At 50.8% G+C, this 16,509-nt stretch overlaps 1 protein-coding gene across 4 annotated transcripts in view; it reads left to right on the top strand.

Annotated features, from left to right (window-relative positions):
* The window catches only part of Szt2 (SZT2 subunit of KICSTOR complex), a 52,302-nt gene that overhangs the window by 14,327 nt on the left and 21,466 nt on the right, over window positions 1-16,509 (top strand). For 2 of the 4 annotated variants that reach the window (XM_008845358.3, XM_029569499.1), the window contains 33 exons: window positions 1,967-2,177; window positions 2,389-2,559; window positions 3,326-3,560; window positions 3,748-3,877; window positions 4,191-4,333; window positions 4,537-4,689; window positions 4,823-4,937; window positions 5,133-5,350; window positions 5,436-5,651; window positions 6,014-6,092; window positions 6,286-6,380; window positions 6,636-6,804; window positions 6,940-7,054; window positions 7,146-7,259; window positions 7,478-7,648; window positions 7,802-7,896; window positions 8,145-8,268; window positions 8,362-8,526; window positions 8,614-8,818; window positions 11,123-11,238; window positions 11,371-11,617; window positions 12,437-12,578; window positions 12,732-12,824; window positions 13,098-13,176; window positions 13,274-13,567; window positions 13,740-13,881; window positions 14,008-14,115; window positions 14,204-14,267; window positions 14,465-14,650; window positions 15,021-15,188; window positions 15,264-15,351; window positions 15,471-15,542; window positions 15,723-15,924. In XM_008845358.3, the coding sequence (XP_008843580.1) occupies window positions 1,967-2,177; window positions 2,389-2,559; window positions 3,326-3,560; window positions 3,748-3,877; window positions 4,191-4,333; window positions 4,537-4,689; window positions 4,823-4,937; window positions 5,133-5,350; window positions 5,436-5,651; window positions 6,014-6,092; window positions 6,286-6,380; window positions 6,636-6,804; window positions 6,940-7,054; window positions 7,146-7,259; window positions 7,478-7,648; window positions 7,802-7,896; window positions 8,145-8,268; window positions 8,362-8,526; window positions 8,614-8,818; window positions 11,123-11,238; window positions 11,371-11,617; window positions 12,437-12,578; window positions 12,732-12,824; window positions 13,098-13,176; window positions 13,274-13,567; window positions 13,740-13,881; window positions 14,008-14,115; window positions 14,204-14,267; window positions 14,465-14,650; window positions 15,021-15,188; window positions 15,264-15,351; window positions 15,471-15,542; window positions 15,723-15,924 (4,925 nt within the window). Of the gene's footprint in view, window positions 1-1,966; window positions 2,178-2,388; window positions 2,560-3,325; window positions 3,561-3,707; window positions 3,878-4,190; window positions 4,334-4,536; window positions 4,690-4,822; window positions 4,938-5,132; window positions 5,351-5,435; window positions 5,652-6,013; window positions 6,093-6,285; window positions 6,381-6,635; window positions 6,805-6,939; window positions 7,055-7,145; window positions 7,260-7,477; window positions 7,649-7,801; window positions 7,897-8,144; window positions 8,269-8,361; window positions 8,527-8,613; window positions 8,819-11,122; window positions 11,239-11,370; window positions 11,618-12,436; window positions 12,579-12,731; window positions 12,825-13,097; window positions 13,177-13,273; window positions 13,568-13,739; window positions 13,882-14,007; window positions 14,116-14,203; window positions 14,268-14,464; window positions 14,651-15,020; window positions 15,189-15,263; window positions 15,352-15,470; window positions 15,543-15,722; window positions 15,925-16,509 lie in introns of those variants that run through there. The other 2 variants (XM_029569498.1, XM_029569500.1) reach the window with 2 other exon arrangements.

A 16,509-nucleotide genomic window follows, 5' to 3' on the forward strand; every position in this document is an offset into this window, starting at 1 on the left:
TTTTTCCCCACATTTTCTTTATTCATCTTTAGTTGACCACCAAGGCTCATTGTATAATTTGGCTCTGTGAGTAGAGCTGCAATAAACTTAGACGTGCAAGTGTCTCTGTAGTACATTTACTATGCCTTTGGGCATAGACCTAGGAGTCATGTAGCTAGGTCATATGGTAGTTGTTTTTAGATTTTAGGAACCCCCGTACTGATTTGCATATGGACTGAACTAATTCACATTCCTACCAGCACTATGCAAGGCCCCCTTTCCTGACGTCCCTACTGGCATTTGCTTGTTTTCTTAATGATAGTCATTCTGACTGGATGAGATGGAATCTCAATGTAGTTCTAATTTGCTGTTTGTTTTTGGTCATGGTTCTAAAGGCCATAGTGTCTGAGAAGGGTTTAAAAATTAGAGAAAGAAGCCAGGTGTGGTGGCACACTCCTTTAATCCTAGGAGGCAACAGCAGGCATATCTCTGTGAAATGGAGGCCAGCCTGATCTACATGGCCAGTTCCAGACCAGCTGGGGCTCCAGGGAGGCCCTATCTCAAAAAACAAAAACACACCAAAGAAAAGGGCTCCTGATACAGAAAAATCTCTAAATTGACAGGAGGATGTTGGCTCTAGAAACAGATTGAACAGTTCTTTTTGAACAGGAATCGTTCTTTGTGGTTAGTATGTAGAAGTTTAAGATGCAGATAAATCCTGCCAACGGCCTCTGCTTCCTCTCAGAAATAGAAGGGGCTAATGAGTACAGAAGGAGGGGGCAGTGTTGGGGAGAAGGAACCATTTTGATGACAATTCTAAAGGAGTAGCTGGGTGGGATGTCATGTTTTGATGTGGTACCAGCCTGTACAATTTTCTTCCTTAGGGTACCAGTATAGAGGATGTGATCTTCGTTGAGGTTTCGAGGTAAAAAGCAGGAAAAACTGAAGGAAGAGGGCCAGTGATCTGACAGGATGGAGCAGACAGACCTGGAGAGAGCAGAGGGTGGAGACCTGGCAGGCCCAGTGAGGTCAGAGAGCAGCAGAAAGAGGGTGGAAGGAAGCTAAAGGGATATCGTACTGTGGGATGTGGCAATTTGGAATTGCAAAGATAAATTCATTCCAACTGAAGCCAAGGGCCAGTGTATAGACAGCTGCAGGTGAGTGGAATAGAGATGAGGGTTACAGAGCTGAGTGGTCAGGAAGCAGGAGTCATGGAGAGCAGGTCTGCGAACATTTTCTGCAGTGGTCAGCTAGGAAATAGTTAAACTTGTGGGACCTTGGTTTGTCACCGCTGTTTGGCTTTGCTGTAGTACCATGAAAGCAGCCACAGACAGAATTCAAAATGAACAGGCGTGGCTATACTCCAGCAATACTTTATTAACAGAAAATAAGTCTGGGTTGGATTTGGTCTACAGGTTAGAAGAAATTTGCCAGTTTCAGAGCTAGAGCCTTGGTGTTAGTGTTACCAGAAAGCTTGTTCTCAATGCAGGCTCAGGCTCCACCACAGACCTGTTTTAACAAAACTCCCTGAGGCTTTTTTTGTATGTGCCAGAGGTATACTGAAGCGTCTCGGGACAATAACAGAAAGTCAATGAAATAGCTGCCAAAATCTGTAGTGAAGGGAAGAGTATTTGATGTGGAGGAAGAAGGGCAGCTGACATGGGTTTTGGATAGAAGGGCTAAAGAGCCAGGCATGGTGGCACACACCTTTAATCCCAGCACTCGGGAGGCAGAGGCAGGCAGATCTCTGAGTTCAAGGCCAGCCTGGTCTACATAGTGAGTTCCAGGACAGCTGGGGCTACAGGGAGACCCTGTCTCAAAAAGACCAAAATAAACAGCTAACAAGAGAAAGGATGGGGCATAGTAGTAGTCTGTCCTGGGAGAACAGTGGCCCACTTCTGGGATATGGAGCAGCCGTCTTCCTCTCCTGCTTTTCCATTCCTGTTCCTCTGGTGGAATGGGGTCCTCACTTGCTCACTTTCCCCAGGTGGGAGGAGTTTACTCTTATGACTGCAGTTTTGGCCATGTGCCCAATGTGGAATTGATGAAGTTCATTGCAATGGCGACATTTGGCTCCTACCTGTCCACTTGTCCTGAGCCTGAGCCTGGCAACCTGGGTCTGACAGTCTACCACCGGGCATTTTTGCTCTACTCCTTCCTGCGCAGTGGGGAAGCGCTGAACCCTGAGTACTACTGTGGTGAGAGGCTGGCCGGGTGGGTGTGGGAGGAGAATGCAGAATGGCCTCAGAGACAGTTATAGCTATGGAGGCTTTGGGAGGACCGGCAGGCTGACTGGGCTGGACTCTCTAGCACTTTCTCTCATGTGATTTCAGCACAGCTCCTTCCCCTATATATCCATCAGCTGACCTGTACTCACTTTCCCCCTCCCTGGCTTCATGGCTCCTCCAGGCTCTCAGCACCGCCTGTTTAATGAGCACCTGGTCTCTGCAAGCAGCAACCCTGCCTTGGCCTTACGCAGGAAGAAGCATACTGAGAAAGAAGTGCCAGCTGACTTGGTCAGCACTGTATCTGTGCGCCTTCGAGAGGGCTACAGTGTCCGAGAGGTTACACTGGCCAAAGGTAAGGGTCACCAGGTCCTGCTTCAGTTTCACAGATCTGATAATTTTTGTGTGTGCATACCTGCCAAATAAATGGAAGAACACACCTACCACACATTTAAAAGGGGCTGGAGAGATGGCTCTGGTTAAGCACACTGGTTGCTCTTTCAGAGGACCCCAGTTCAGTTCTCAGCATCTACATGGCAGCTAAGAACCACCATAACTTGTTCCAGGGCTCTGACACCCTCTTATGGCCTTTGTGGGCACTGGTGCACTTACAAACATGCAGGCAAAACATTCAGACGTAAAATAAAAATGAAAGCCGAGCGTGGTGGCGCACGCCTTTAATCCCAGCACTCAGGAGTCAGAGGCAGGCGGATTTTTGTGAATTCAAGGCCAGCCTGGTCTAGATAGTGAGTTCCAGGACAGCTGGGACTACGGGGAGACCCTGTCTCAAAAAGACAAAAAAAATAAAAATTAAAATTAAAGGAGTGTCCCCATGAGAGACTGCTTGTCATTTGAGACAAGTGGGCTTTTGGGTGCTTTCAAGCTGAGTTCTCCTAGCATGTAGTTCTCAATCCCATCTCCTGCCCAAGGCAAATGAAATGGTCTTGGGGGAGGGGGATGTTCTGAACTTGACTTTGTTTTCATATTACTCTGTTTGTGGGCAGACTGTGGTTTTAAAATGTATGGGACTGTGCTAGAATTCTGTATGACAGCCAAGGGTTTGAATAGGACTCAGGCCTGGAGTCCTGTGTCCTCTCACTCACCCTCCTGCTCCCCTGAAGGAGGGTCACAGTTGGAGGTGAAACTGGTACTGCTGTGGAAACACAACATGCGCATTGAATATGTGGCTGTGGCACCCTGGCCCTTGGAGCCTGAGGGCCCTCGAGCAACACGGGTAGAAGTGACAATGGAAGGGGGCTATGACATTTTGCACGATGTGTCCTGTGCACTAAGGCAACCTATCCGCTCGCTGTATCGTACCCATGTTATCCGCCGTTTCTGGAATACACTGCAGAGGTGAGTGAGGTTACTACTTGGTGAGCAATGCCCCATTTGTGTGGAGGGACAGAGTTGTGAAGCTGGGAGCTGGGGGGAGCCACCCAGTGCACCAGGGTCAAGTCCAGGGTTTTTGGTCCCCCTGAGGTTCCCCTCATCTCCCCCCAGCACAGTCAGCTGTGGCTCAGGCTTGGCCCTTCTTCTGCAGCATTAATCAGACGGATCAGATGCTAGCTCATCTTCAGTCCTTCTCTTCAGTGCCAGAGCATTTCACACTTCCAGACAGCACCAAGAGTGGAGTGCCACTCTTCTACATCCCTCCTGGCTCCACCACCCCGGTGAGTGCCCCCAATACTGCAGCCCCTTCCACGCCTGCTTGGACTGGAGTCAGCACAACTGCAATTCAGAACTGCTACTATTCCCTCTTCTCAAATGAGGCACCCAATCAAAAGCCTCAACTTTGGCCTTGAAAGCATCTCTCTCCCTCCTGAGACCTAAGGCCCTGGGGAGACGTATTAATTTAAGAAAAAAGGCGGGGGGGCTGGAGAGATGGCTCAGCGGTTAAGAGCACTGACTGCTCTTGCAGAGGACCCGGGTTCGATTCCCAGCACTCACATGGCGGCTACAAACCGCTGTTCTTTCTGTCCCCAGGTGCTCTCCCTTCAGCATAGTGGTTCTGACTCATCCCAGGCCCAATTTGCTGCTTACTGGAAGCCAGTGCTGTCCATGGATGCTAATTCATGGCAGCGATGGCTGCACATGCATCGCCTGGTGCTAATCCTGGAGCATGACACGTGAGTATCCTCAGGGCCAGGGCCATGGCTAGGGTCAAGGAACAGACTGGGGAGAGGAGATGATGAGACGCGTACCAACTGTGGCCAAGTTTTCCTGTTTATCAGCCCCCATGACCTCAGGCAGTCTAGGAGAGAGAGTAGTCTGTCCTTTCCCCGAGATTGGGGCTGGAAGGTCTGATCTCATTTTACACCTGTCTCCCTAGACCAATCCCCAAGCACCTTCACACCCCAGGCAGCAACGGGCGCTACAGCACTATCCAGTGCAGGATCTCACACTCCTCACTAACCTCTCTGCTTCGGGACTGGAGCAGCTTTGTGCTGGTTGAGGGCTATTCCTATGTCAAACTGCTCTCCAGGTAGGCAGTGATGTTCCCTCACCCTTCCACACCTCATTCCATGTCTCCTCCTCTAACCGGATGTCAGCCCTACTTCTCTGAAGCCCACTTACTTCCAGCCCATGATTGCTTATTCCCTCCTATTTCTCCCCAGTGCCCCAGACCAGCCCCCATCCTCCTTCTACATGGTCCGCATCATTTCCAAAACCCCGTGCATGGTTCTTCGCCTGGGTTTTCCAATTGGCACACCAGCCCAGGCCCGGCACAAGGTAAGCTGGGCTCAGGTCATGACTAGAGTGTAAATGAGCTGTTTTCTCAACTCTCCTGCTCAGTTGAGAGAGGAACTCCCAGATCAAGTAAGGCTTGAGAAACATGAAAGAAAATTCTGTCTCTTTGTCTGTGGTCCCTTCTTCCAGACATGGAAGAGGTGGGAGTTGGGGATCTGACCATGTTTTCTCTCACAGATTGTGTCAGGCTTGCAAGAAGAGATCCTGCGCCTTCGTTTCCCTCACCGTGTACAAAGTAAGGAGCCAACACCCAAAGTGAAACGAAAAGGGCTGGGGGGCGTTGGTGGGAGCAACTCTCCCTCTAAGTCACCCCCCATGCTGGGGCCACAGCAGGCCCTGTCTGACCGGCCCTGCCTTGTGGTCCTCCATAAGCCATTGGACAAGCTCCTCATCAGGTTGGTTTGAGGGTGGGGAGGTGGCCTAAGAGCATGAGGGAAGGCTGTGAGTGGAAACCAACTGGGGAGCTGCCTTGTCTCCCAGGTATGAGAAGCTACCCCTGGACTACCGGGCACCCTTCTTACTGACTCTAGAGCCACCAGGGCCACTGCCCCTGGTGGCGGGCCGCTCAGCCTCATCTAGCCTGGCATCACTGTCGCGATACCTCTACCATCAGCGCTGGCTGTGGAGTGTCCCATCAGGCCTGGCCCCAACGCTGCCACTCAGCGCCATAGCCCAGCTCCTGTCTGTTCTCACTGAGTACGTCACTGAGCCTGCAGAGCAGCTAAGGCAGGGACAAAACAAGTGTGGACTCTGGGTTTGCACCCTGACCTAAGCCAGACACTACTGAGCAGTTCTTGCTGTTGCCCTCACTCTCTGTACTCCCCAGTTCTGCTTAGTTTGGCCTGTGGTCTTACTTAGACCTTTTGGAACCAATAATCTGGGAAAGCATTTCCCACCCAACTCAGAGCCCAAGACTCTGGAGAACCATTAATCCGAGCAGGTCCCCAATGGACTAGGTTGCCATGACAGCTGCTGGGAGGTAGGTGTTTCAGGGCACCAAACTGAATGTCTCTTCCCTCATCTTACTCTGGTCCTGCACCACCTTTACGGGGTTTCAGAGTCCGACTCTCTGAGGGGTTCCACTTCGCCTGTAGCGGGGAAGGAATCATTAACATGGTGCTGGAGCTTCCAGTTCAGGTATGTGCTGACCCTCCTGATACTGTTCCCCCAAAGACCATGATAACCTCAGGGACACTTGGGCTCTGAGCTGGGTGAGGACTTCAGCCTCACCAGATCAAGGGACCAAGGCCTGAGGCAAGAATGATAAGATGAGAGCCAGGCTAGGTCTCTGCTGGCTAGGATTTGCCCAGGATCCCATGTTTACCCACAGAATGAGCCACTGGGACAGGCTACAGCTGAAGAGAAGCACACATGCGTTGTCCAGTACATCTTGTTCCCCCCCCACTCTACCTCCACCAAAGACAGGTGAGACTCTGATCTCTGGGAGTCACCACTGCACAGTCCTCCTGTCCCCAGGTCACCTAACTGTCTGGCTCCCATACTCTGATATGAGCTCCATCCCAAACCAGAGCAGAGAACTGTTGGGTTTAGATGATGGTCTAGATGCAGATACTCATCTGCAAAGGCCATGTGGCTACCCTCACTGGCCATCTTCTCATCCTCCTTGCCATAAGGCTGTGCATTGGATTTCTTCCAGGCTCAGAATCCTTCCTTCTTTAGCTTCTCAACAGATGATGACAATGATGTGGAGGTGGAGGCCCTAGAGGGAGACTCGGAGCTCAATCTGGTCACTGAGGTGTGGGTTGAGCCTCAGTATGGGCGAGTGGGACCTGGCCCTGAAAGCTGGAAACACCTTCAGGATTTGACCTACTCTGAGATCCCTCAAGCTGTGAGTAACCTCAGAACTGTTCCCTGGCCTCCTACCAAATTGTACCTCATTTGGAGCCTGCTGCCTGTGGACTTCTTGAGAGCCAGAGGCCAAGGCTAGGATAAAATGACTCCTGTCCTCTGGTGTTTGTCTTAGCTCCATCCACGGGATGCTGCCTGTATAGGCTCCCTGCTGAGCTTTGAATACCTGATACAGCTGTGCCAGAGCAAGGACTGGGGTCCTCTGCCCCCAGAGCCACGGGTCTCAGATGGTCAGTGGGGAAGGGATCCAGGGTTGAGAGATGGGAGAAGGCAACCACAGACAGATAATCTGGGTCTCACTGGCCTATCCTTTGCTCCTAGGACTAGACCAAGGAGGAGACACCTGTGTTCATGAGATCCCTTTCCGTTTTGACCTGCTAGGATTGTTGCCACAGTGCCAGCAGCTGCAGATGTTCTTCCTTCTGCTCTCCAGAGGTGGGTGTACTTGATGCCCACTTGCCCTTACCTAAGGGGCCAGCACGCCTGGGCATACTAGAAGATAGAGATCAGATCAGCCAGCAAAGCACGAGTAAGTGATAGGGCCAGGAGGAGGCTTAGGCTAAAAGAAAGACTAATGCTTTACTGGTCAGGGTGGAGCTAGGAACACTGGGCACAGGAGGCTCTCAGTGCTGAGCAAAGTGTGTGTTGGGCAGAGCCAGAGGGTGTCTCTCTCGCCGAGGGGCCCTGTCCCACCAACGACATGGTGCTGTGCCTGCTGCACAGCTGCCTGGGACAAGAGCTGAGTGACCGGGAGATCCCACTGACCCCTACTGACCAGGCTGCCTTCTTAAGTGAGGTCCTGCGGCGGAGCTGCCGTGATCCAGGTAAGCACCCCACCTCTTTCCTAATGCCACACTTCAGTCCTGCCCTTTTCCCCACCCTTAGGATACTTTCTGCCTTTTAGCTCTGGCCTCCTTCCCAAACCTTTCACCTCAGTGCTGGTCCTGCCCTTCTCCACCATCTCTACCCCATTGTAGGTACAGAGGGGCCTCCATTGGGGGGCCATGAGATCCTGAAGGATCAGATGGTCGACAGAACCCAAGCCACTGGAGACTCCGCCCTTCCTGCCCTGGTCAGCACTGGTACTTTTCCCTAAGCCCTTAATATAATATTGGCATCCCTCCACTACCACACATCCATGCCCAGGTTTTCATCACCCTTGATACTGAATGCCTTCTGTCCATGACAGAGTGCTGTCATTTCCCTTTGCCCTGGACCTTTCACACTAAAGCCTGAGATGAGTCAGGTCAGGGTGGAGGAAGGGAATCAGACTTGGAATATTCCCTTGGAGATTGCTTTAATTTTGTTTCTCTCTTAAAGGGTGTGGGTATTCCTGAAACTTGGAGGCCTTCCATCTGTGCCCAGCCCCTTCAGTGGCACTGCTATGCAAGGCTTGTGAGCCCCCAGCATGTGTTTCTGACTTTTCTCCCAGCTACCTTCTCAGGTACCAACAGACCACCTCCCTTGAGTAAAAGCGCAGTGCTCCCTCCCCAACCCACCAGATAGCCCTGATTTGTGTCCCTCTTTTTCTCTTCAGATGTCCAACATCTAGCTGCCTATGGCCTGGAGAGTCCCTTTCAAGAAGAAATAAAACCTAAGCTTGTGGATTGGAGTGGAGGTCCCAGCCTGAAAGATCTGGGAGGAACTGGGGCTAAGGCTACAAAGTCCCAAGTTCCCATCCTCAGTGTAACCCTAGCCAGTGGTGAGGCTGGTATCTGAAGTCAGTTAAGCAGAGTGGAATGGGAAGCCAGTAGAGGGTGGGAAGACTATGAACACCTTTTCCCCACAGATAGTGCCCAAGATGCAGGAGAACCAAGGCCACCCTCCCACCCAGACTTACCAGCTTATCCTGGGCATCAGGCTCCCCAAACAGAGGGTACAGATGGGCCCCGGACCAGGTGTCCTGTCTACATCTATAGCTGTTCCCTGGAAGCACTGAGGGAACAAATGGTTGGCATACAACCCCCTCAAGCACCACGAGATCTCATCTTCCGGTGAGTGCTCTCCATTTTGACTTTTGGCTTTCTCCAACCCAAGTTTGTGTATACTCTCATTCGTTGGACAGGTTGCCAGCAGGAGCTCAGCTTCTTAGTTGTCCTGTTCTGGTTAGCTTTCAATTGCTGTGATAAAAACACAGACCAAAACCAACTTGGGGAGGAAAGGGCCTATTTTTATCTTACATCACCCAGGTTCATCACTGGGGAAGCCAAAGCAGGAACCTGGAGCACAGACCACAGATGAATGTGCTGCCTGGCCTGCTCCCCTGGCCTGTGCTCAGCCTGCTTTCTTATACAACACAGGACCACCTGTGCAGGGATGGCACCGCCCACAATAGGCTGGGCCCTCCCACATCACTCAATAATCAAGAAAATGACCCACAGACATGCCCACAGGACAGTCCAATGGTGGAAATTCCTCAATTGAAGTGCCCTCCACGCAGGTGTGTCAAGTTGACAACTGAAGCTGTCCAGCACAAGTAACTCTTGTCAACTTGACACACAAACATCACTATTAAACCACAACCTTTCCATTTCATACCCCTAAGATCTCATGTTAATATTACAACATAAAACAGCACAACTTTAAAAGTCCCACAGTCCTTAAAAATTCAAACACTCAGGCCGGGCGTGGTGGCACACACCTTTAATCCCAGCACTCGGGAGGCAGAGGAAGGCAGATCTCTGAGTTCAAGGCCAGCCTGGTCTACATAGTGAGTTCCAGGACAGCTGGAGCTACAGGGAGACCCTGTCTCAAAAAGAACAAACAAACAAAAAAATTCAAACACTTGCTGGGCAAGGTAGTGCATGCCTTTCATTCCAACACTTGGGAGGCAAAGGCAGGCAGATCTCTGTGAGATGGAGGCCAGCCTAGTCTACACATTGAGTTCCAGGCCAGCTGTGGCTATAGACCCTGTCCCAAAAAGACCAAAAAAAAAAAAAAAAAATTCAAACATTTTATAAAAGCCTCAACTGTGGGCTCCTGTAAAATCTAACTTGTAAAATCTACAAGTTAAACACTGTCTTATTTCAAAAGAGAAGAATTAGGCACACTTAATCAAAACAAAAGTCCAGGAAAGTAGTTCAAGGCTGAACAATTGGAATTCACTCAGGATTTTCTGGGCTCCAAAGGACTGGGCAGTTCCACTTCTCTGGCTCTGCTGTCCACAGCACACACACACAGCTTGTCTCCTAGGCTCAGGCCAGCTCCATTCCACACCTGCTGCTGCCATTTGTGGTCATCCCATGGTCCTGGCATTTCTAATATGCTGGGGTCTCCATTACAACTGAGGCTGCACCTTCACAAAGGGCCTCTTCTGACCTCACACACTGCCAAGCCTCAGATCCTCTCCATGATCCCTTCATGCCTTCAAAACCAGTACTGTATAGGAGACTGACACATTACCAAGTCCTGCTTCTAGCTTGAGATAGAGCCTTAGGTACCTCTGGAGCACAGCTTCTATGTACTGACCCTTAGGAAATACTTCCCGAAAAATTTCCGTGATGCTGATCTCTGGTTACAGCTGATTTTCAGCCCAACTAATCAGCATCGGTTGTCCCAGTAAAGCACAAAAGGTTTCACTTCCAAAATTTAATTCCACACAAAACAGCCCTGAATGGAGTCTTTGTTTCCCTTTGAACCTTCATATGCCAGGCCTCTGTCATCTCCAACTCATTCAGCATAACTGTTTCAAGTTCCACAGCAGCAGCTCACTAAGCTGAGCTTTCCAAACCCTTCCACAATCTTCCCCAAAACAACATGGTCAGGTCTGTCTTATAGCAGAACCCTATGACCCTGATATCAACGTTTGTTCTAGTTTGTTTTCAATTGCTGTGATTAAGAAACACTGACCAAAACCAACTTTGGGAGAAAAGGGTTTATCTTGCATCTCCCAACTCACAGTTCATCACTGGGGGAAGCCAAAGCAGGAGAGCTCAGGGCAGAAACCTGGAGCACAGACCGTGGAGGAGTGCTGTTGACTGGCTTGTTCCCCTGGCCAGTGCTCAGCCTGCCCAGGGCTGGCACCGCTCACACTGTGCTAGGTACCACATCACTAAGAAAATCAAGAAAATGCCCACAGGCCAATCCAATAGAGAAAATTCCTCAGTCAAGGCACCCTCCACCCAGGTGTCAAGTTGACAGCTGAAGCTATCCAGCACAGTTCCTCAACAACTTGGTCAAACATTCCTCCTCATAAATGTGTTTGCAAGAGTCTAGATGTTCCATTGAAGTATGGTAGCTGATGAGGCCAAGGTATCATTTAGGAAAATTAGCCAAGCTGGTTTTCCTCCCACTCCTAGGACTCAGTTTCTAGATCATTCCTCCTCATCCTCAGTCTGGATGGAGCCCAGGTACAAAGAGGCAGCCACCCACTGTGCCTTGCTGCAGGAGCACGCACAGCGGTGCTATGTCCGGGGTGAGCAGGCATGCCACAGAGGAAGGAGTGTGGCTGGTGGGGGTGGCAGGGAGAACAGAGGTTACAGGGGTGGGGACTGGAAGGGAGAACTGTTGCAGAGCTGACCCTTGTGGCCCCATCCCCTTCCATTAGGGCTGTTCCGAAGCTTGCAACAAGCACAGAGCGTGACCTGCCAGGACTTGCTGACTGCAGTAGATGCGTGTGAGGAGCTGTTACAAGAAGTAGACATCACTTCTTTCCTGCTTGCACTGTGTGGCCATACTTGGGGTTTGCCTCACCCACCCCCAAGCCCTGGTCCTCTCAGTCCAGGGCCCTTCAGCAGTAGCATCGAAGAGGGACCAGAGCCTCGGGAACGAGCCATCCTGGTTTCTGAGTCCAGGTTAGGATGGTTCTTGAAGGTGTTGAGTCAGGTAGTGGGCAACTCATGAACCAAGTCCCTGCAAAGACGACCTTGCAGTCCACCAAAAAAGCAGTGGTGCCTTGTCACTGGCTTCCTGTTGCCCATGTAGTCTTTGTCCCGTGTGGCTCTGGCAACAGTCTCTCCTGTAGTGAAGTGCCAGGAATAAAAGCAGAAGTTTGTTCTGATGGCTTCCATGTCTGTAGTAGCAATCTCACCAACTAATTGCATGCATCAGTCTAGCCCAAACTTGCATTTGTTCATTACTGAACCCCCACATTAGGGTTCTACAGGTTGTTGCTGCAGGGAGGACTGGAGAGAAGGACAGAGGCAAGCAGGCAGACTGCTCTGTCAGCTTCTGCAGCATGTTGCCTTTGAGGAGAGACCTAAAGTAGTGGTACTGAGGAGTCCTGTGTCAGGGTGCCGCCCTAGCCACTTCTCTGGAGCCTTAGATCCCCCACTTTTCTTGCCTCCCACCAAGGGAACGCATTTGCTTCCCCACAAACTATGCTGCCCTCCCGGTCTTTTCCATTAATATTGGACAACACCACCTTCCCACTCCTTGGTACAAGTCAGAAAAGTGGGCTCACCATTACTCTATCACAGAAATGGCTGAACCTTAAGAAATATGGAGGTTAGAGCCCAAAAGGGAAGGATTGGTTGTCATCACCAAGCCATTGTGCTGACATCCTATAGACAGAGACAGGCATGTGCTGCTTCCCAGTTAGGAAACAGACACCTCTAGTACTTACTTGGTTGTTCTTGACAATGATAATGTTCTTTCCAACCCCAACCGCCCAGTATAGAGACTGAAGACCTAAGTGAGCCTGAGTTTCAGAGCACCCGTGTCCCTGGAAATCCAGACCCTGGCCTGGAGATCTCTCTGACAGATGTCTGCCAGTTCAAAGGAGAGGCACACGATGCCCTTCACAACCTCATCCAGGTGGGAACTTGGAGGAAGGCAGAAGAGAGTAGAATCCTGCTTGTCAGCTGACAATATTCTTCCTGGGTTGAGAGTATTCATATCTTGGTCTAGTGAAGGAGTGGTGTCCTGTAAGGGGTGGCTGACAAGGTAACCTTATTGACCCTATAACAGGAGAAGTTCCTGGAGATCAGCCGTCTCCACTTCCGCACAGTGCCCTCCAATCCTCACTACTTCTTCTATTGTCCTCCATCCAGCAGGCGAGAGGTAAGAAGCTTTCTTCCTTCTTTTCCCTGTGCCCCAATCCAGAGGCCCTACCTGGCCTGTTTGATTCCCAGAGGCATAGATGTGGCGTTGTCCTGGCACTGGTCCTGCTTGGATCAACTCTTTTTTTTTTCCTTTGGCCCAGGATGAGGGACCACGAGACTGCCCAAACCCGGGGCCCTTCCTGGTCTGGTTTGATCCCCAGGGGAATAGATGTGGCGTTGTCCTGGCACTGGTCCTGCTTGGATCAACTCTTTTTTTTTTCCTTTGGCCCAGGATGAGGGACCACGAGACACAATAGACAGAAAAGTCAGTGACCTGGAATTTTCAGAGGCTGAGCTCGTGGGAGAAGAAGGTGTGTGAGCAAGTGGGTCGAGGGTAGCTGCTTCAAACCAGGACTCAGCAGCTCCACTGCCATCCTTTCCTGTTGACCATATGCCATACTTCCCTAGGCGACACATCTGCCTGCTGTGTGGTTACCGAGAGCGACCCAGAGCTGGAGGTGGAATACTGTGAGAGCCGTGAACCAGACCTGGGTCCTGCTGGGCTAGACTCCACCTCACTGTCAGATGCAGACACTGTGAACCCTGATGAAGACTCCTTCAGTATCTTGGGGGGTGACTCACCCACTGGGCCTGAGAGCCTCGTGCATGACCTGCCACCCCTCTTCCTTCACCTCACATGCTCTGTGCGGTTGCGTGGCCAGCACAACTCAGTACCTGTATGCAGCTTGCCCACCTGCCTGGGTGAGTTTGAGGGAGCCTAGAGGAAGGCCAGAGGTCCCAGTATGGCTTGCTTGCCTGCGGGTCCTGGGAGGAGAAAAGGAGGAGAGCCTAGGAGAATGAACTGGTATCAAAATTTGGGAAGCAATACTTTTACCAGAGCCCCCAGCAACCTGTAATTTTCCCTCTCTCCCAGGCCAGGTTCTTTCCAGTCTGGAGGGACCCCCCATTGGAGGCCGAGTTCCCATGAGGGACCTCAGTATCACTCTGGATGTCTTTGTGCTGACCTTACCCCTCGAAGTGGAGCTGCCCCCAGCCTCGGACCCTCAACACCACCGGTGTGGCAGCAAGCTTGGCGGGTTCTGGAGACTTTGAGAATAAGGGAACCTGGGAACTAAAGAGACCTTGAGAAGGCTCTGGGAGGATAGTAACCCTGACTTTGACTTTTGCTCCCACCTGTTCAGGTCAACATCTGAAAGCAGTGCTTCGTTCCCACGGTCACCAGGGCAGCCATCATCTTTAAGGTCAGATGATGGCCTGGGGCCCCCGCTACCACCCCCAGAAGAAGAGAGGTACATCCTTATCCTTCAGCTTTTCCCACTCCCCCTCAGTATTTTTTTCGTTTGGGAAAATGAGTTTAGAAACTTTTCTTCCACTTAGGCACCCAGGACTGTCTAATTTGGCCACACCCCACAGACTGGCTATTGAAACAACTATGAGTGAGGTGAGAGCCTTCTTTTCCCCCATGTAAGCAACACCCTCCAATGCTATAACTGATACCCTTTCAGTCAGATGAGCGAGATGAGGTACTGCTTTATCCTAGGACCTCTCTGAGTCCATAAGACAGAGGATCTTCTAGTACCTTTCGGTTTATGGTTGAGATAACGCCCCAATAAGTAAGGGGTTGCATTCTGGCTGTAGATCCGCTGGTTGTTAGAAGATGAGATGGTGGGAGCACTCCGAAGAGGGGGCATCCCCCAGAGCCCTGCCCTGCACCGGGCAGCTGCCCATATCCATAGCTCTCCAGGACGTTCCACCTGCCTTCGCCAAACTCTTCCACTGAGTTTTGTGTTTGGGCCAGAACGCTCTCTCACACAGTTCAAAGAGGTAAGTTGTCTTCAGAGCACTTCAAGTCTCTTGGGGGGGTGGGCATCATTCCTTAGACCTCAGGTGCAGGACTGAAAGGCCCCCTTAATTTGAATCTATAGAATTACCCTCCTATATGTCTCCTTACCATATTTTTCTGCCCCGCCCTTTTGTCTGATAGCCCAACTCCATGGAAAGTAACCCAACTTCCAACCTTGTTTTCGGCCCTTTCAAACTTTGACAAATCACTAACCCTTTTTTTCCCCTCAGCAGTGGGGATCTTGTCATCTGCTTCCAGAGGTAGTTGGACTGTCAAATGAGAAAGCACAGGGCATTGTGTACAGGAAGGACTGCTCCTGCCTAAACTATGATCTTGGCTCCTGCTCCCTAGGAGTTCCGCCGCCTCCACCTCCCTGGCCATGTACTCCTTGAGGACCCCGACAGTGGCTTCTTCTTTGTGGCAGCTGGCCAACAAACAGACGAGCTCCATGGGGTGCCTCCTTCAGCAGCCTGGACTTGGCACAGCCATGAGGACAGGGCTGAAGGTGTCGAAGGGGAGGTAAGTGACCTAGGGACAGAAGGGTGTAGCAGTGGGTGTGTGAATGGTATCTCAGTTATGATTTCTATCCTTCAGGTCCCGACAGCCAGCCCCCAAGCCCCTGGGTCATTAGAGGATTCTGAAGGCACCCCTCTCATCAGCCTGCCCAGTCTGACACAGGGAGGTAAGAGAAGATGGGTAGCATAGTCTAGGGGCCGTAGCTATCTGTCCCTGCTTCCATTTCTACTGGAAGACCCCAAATGGGATCCAGAGACATTCCAGGCATTTCTCTTCTCTATCCAGGGAGTCATCCTGGGCCTAGCCAAGGACTAAGCCTCATGTCCAGTCAAGGAAGTGTGGACTCAGACCACCTAGGTAAGCTGGGGGCAGGGTAAAGAACTCCAAGCTGATGGCAGGTGGGCTTAGGATTGCATATGAAAGAGGTCTGGGTAGGGGTATCAGACAGGACTTATTTGAAGGAGGCCATCAAGTCTGATATACTTGGTGTTCAGGCTCAGCTAGGGATGAAGTTGAATGTCAACACATTTGATACAGGTTATGATGGTGGCAGCAGTGGCTCAGACAGTGAGGGTCCCGGTGAGACCCTTGGTGAGAAGACCTCCTTCACATTGCCGACTCCATCTGGGCTGGCACCTCCACAGCCTTCACTTTTAGGCCTCCCCGGGCCTTGCCTCCCTGATTTCTGGCTCATTGTCAGGATACTGCAAGATCGTGTAGAAGTGTATGCACATGCACGGTATGTAAAAACCAGGGCCTAACCCCAGTGCTGTTAGCCTCTTTTACCTATTCCCAGAACTACTCTCTCCAGAGTTATTAAAAGTAGGTAAGACTTGGGCTTGAGAACTTTGGTAGGGATCTCAAGGTCAGAGCTCCTGGTCTTTCCCACATCTTCTAGGAAAAGTACATCATTCTTGACTTTGTTAATGGAATTAAAGCTAATGGGAGTTTGGCTTCTAACTGAGCCTTAAGAACATCTACGTCAGAAGAGCTTGAGAGGTTGGTACATAAAAATAAAGAACTGTTGGAGGCTGAGTACTCCTGGATGAGGGCAGATAGACCTTCCTTAAGATCTCTAGGTAGATAGGCTGACTAGACTCCAGTAGATGAACTTGCACCGAAGGACATCTGTGTGTAAATGCTTGAGTGGATAGGACTTAGCATGTATGTTGGAATGATGAGGCCTGGTGGGGGGTGGGGTTGTGGGGGCATGGATGGGGAAGGGGTGTCTAAATTTGATTAAGACCTGTTGTATGCAATGTACAAAAGCTCAATAAAAATATTTTTGAAAAAGAAAGGTAAATGCAAAATAAAATAAAGAATA

Source organism: Nannospalax galili, unplaced genomic scaffold (assembly GCF_000622305.1).
Source record: "Nannospalax galili isolate Female #2095 unplaced genomic scaffold, S.galili_v1.0 scaffold1402, whole genome shotgun sequence".
Classification (NCBI taxonomy): Eukaryota; Metazoa; Chordata; class Mammalia; order Rodentia; family Spalacidae; genus Nannospalax; species Nannospalax galili.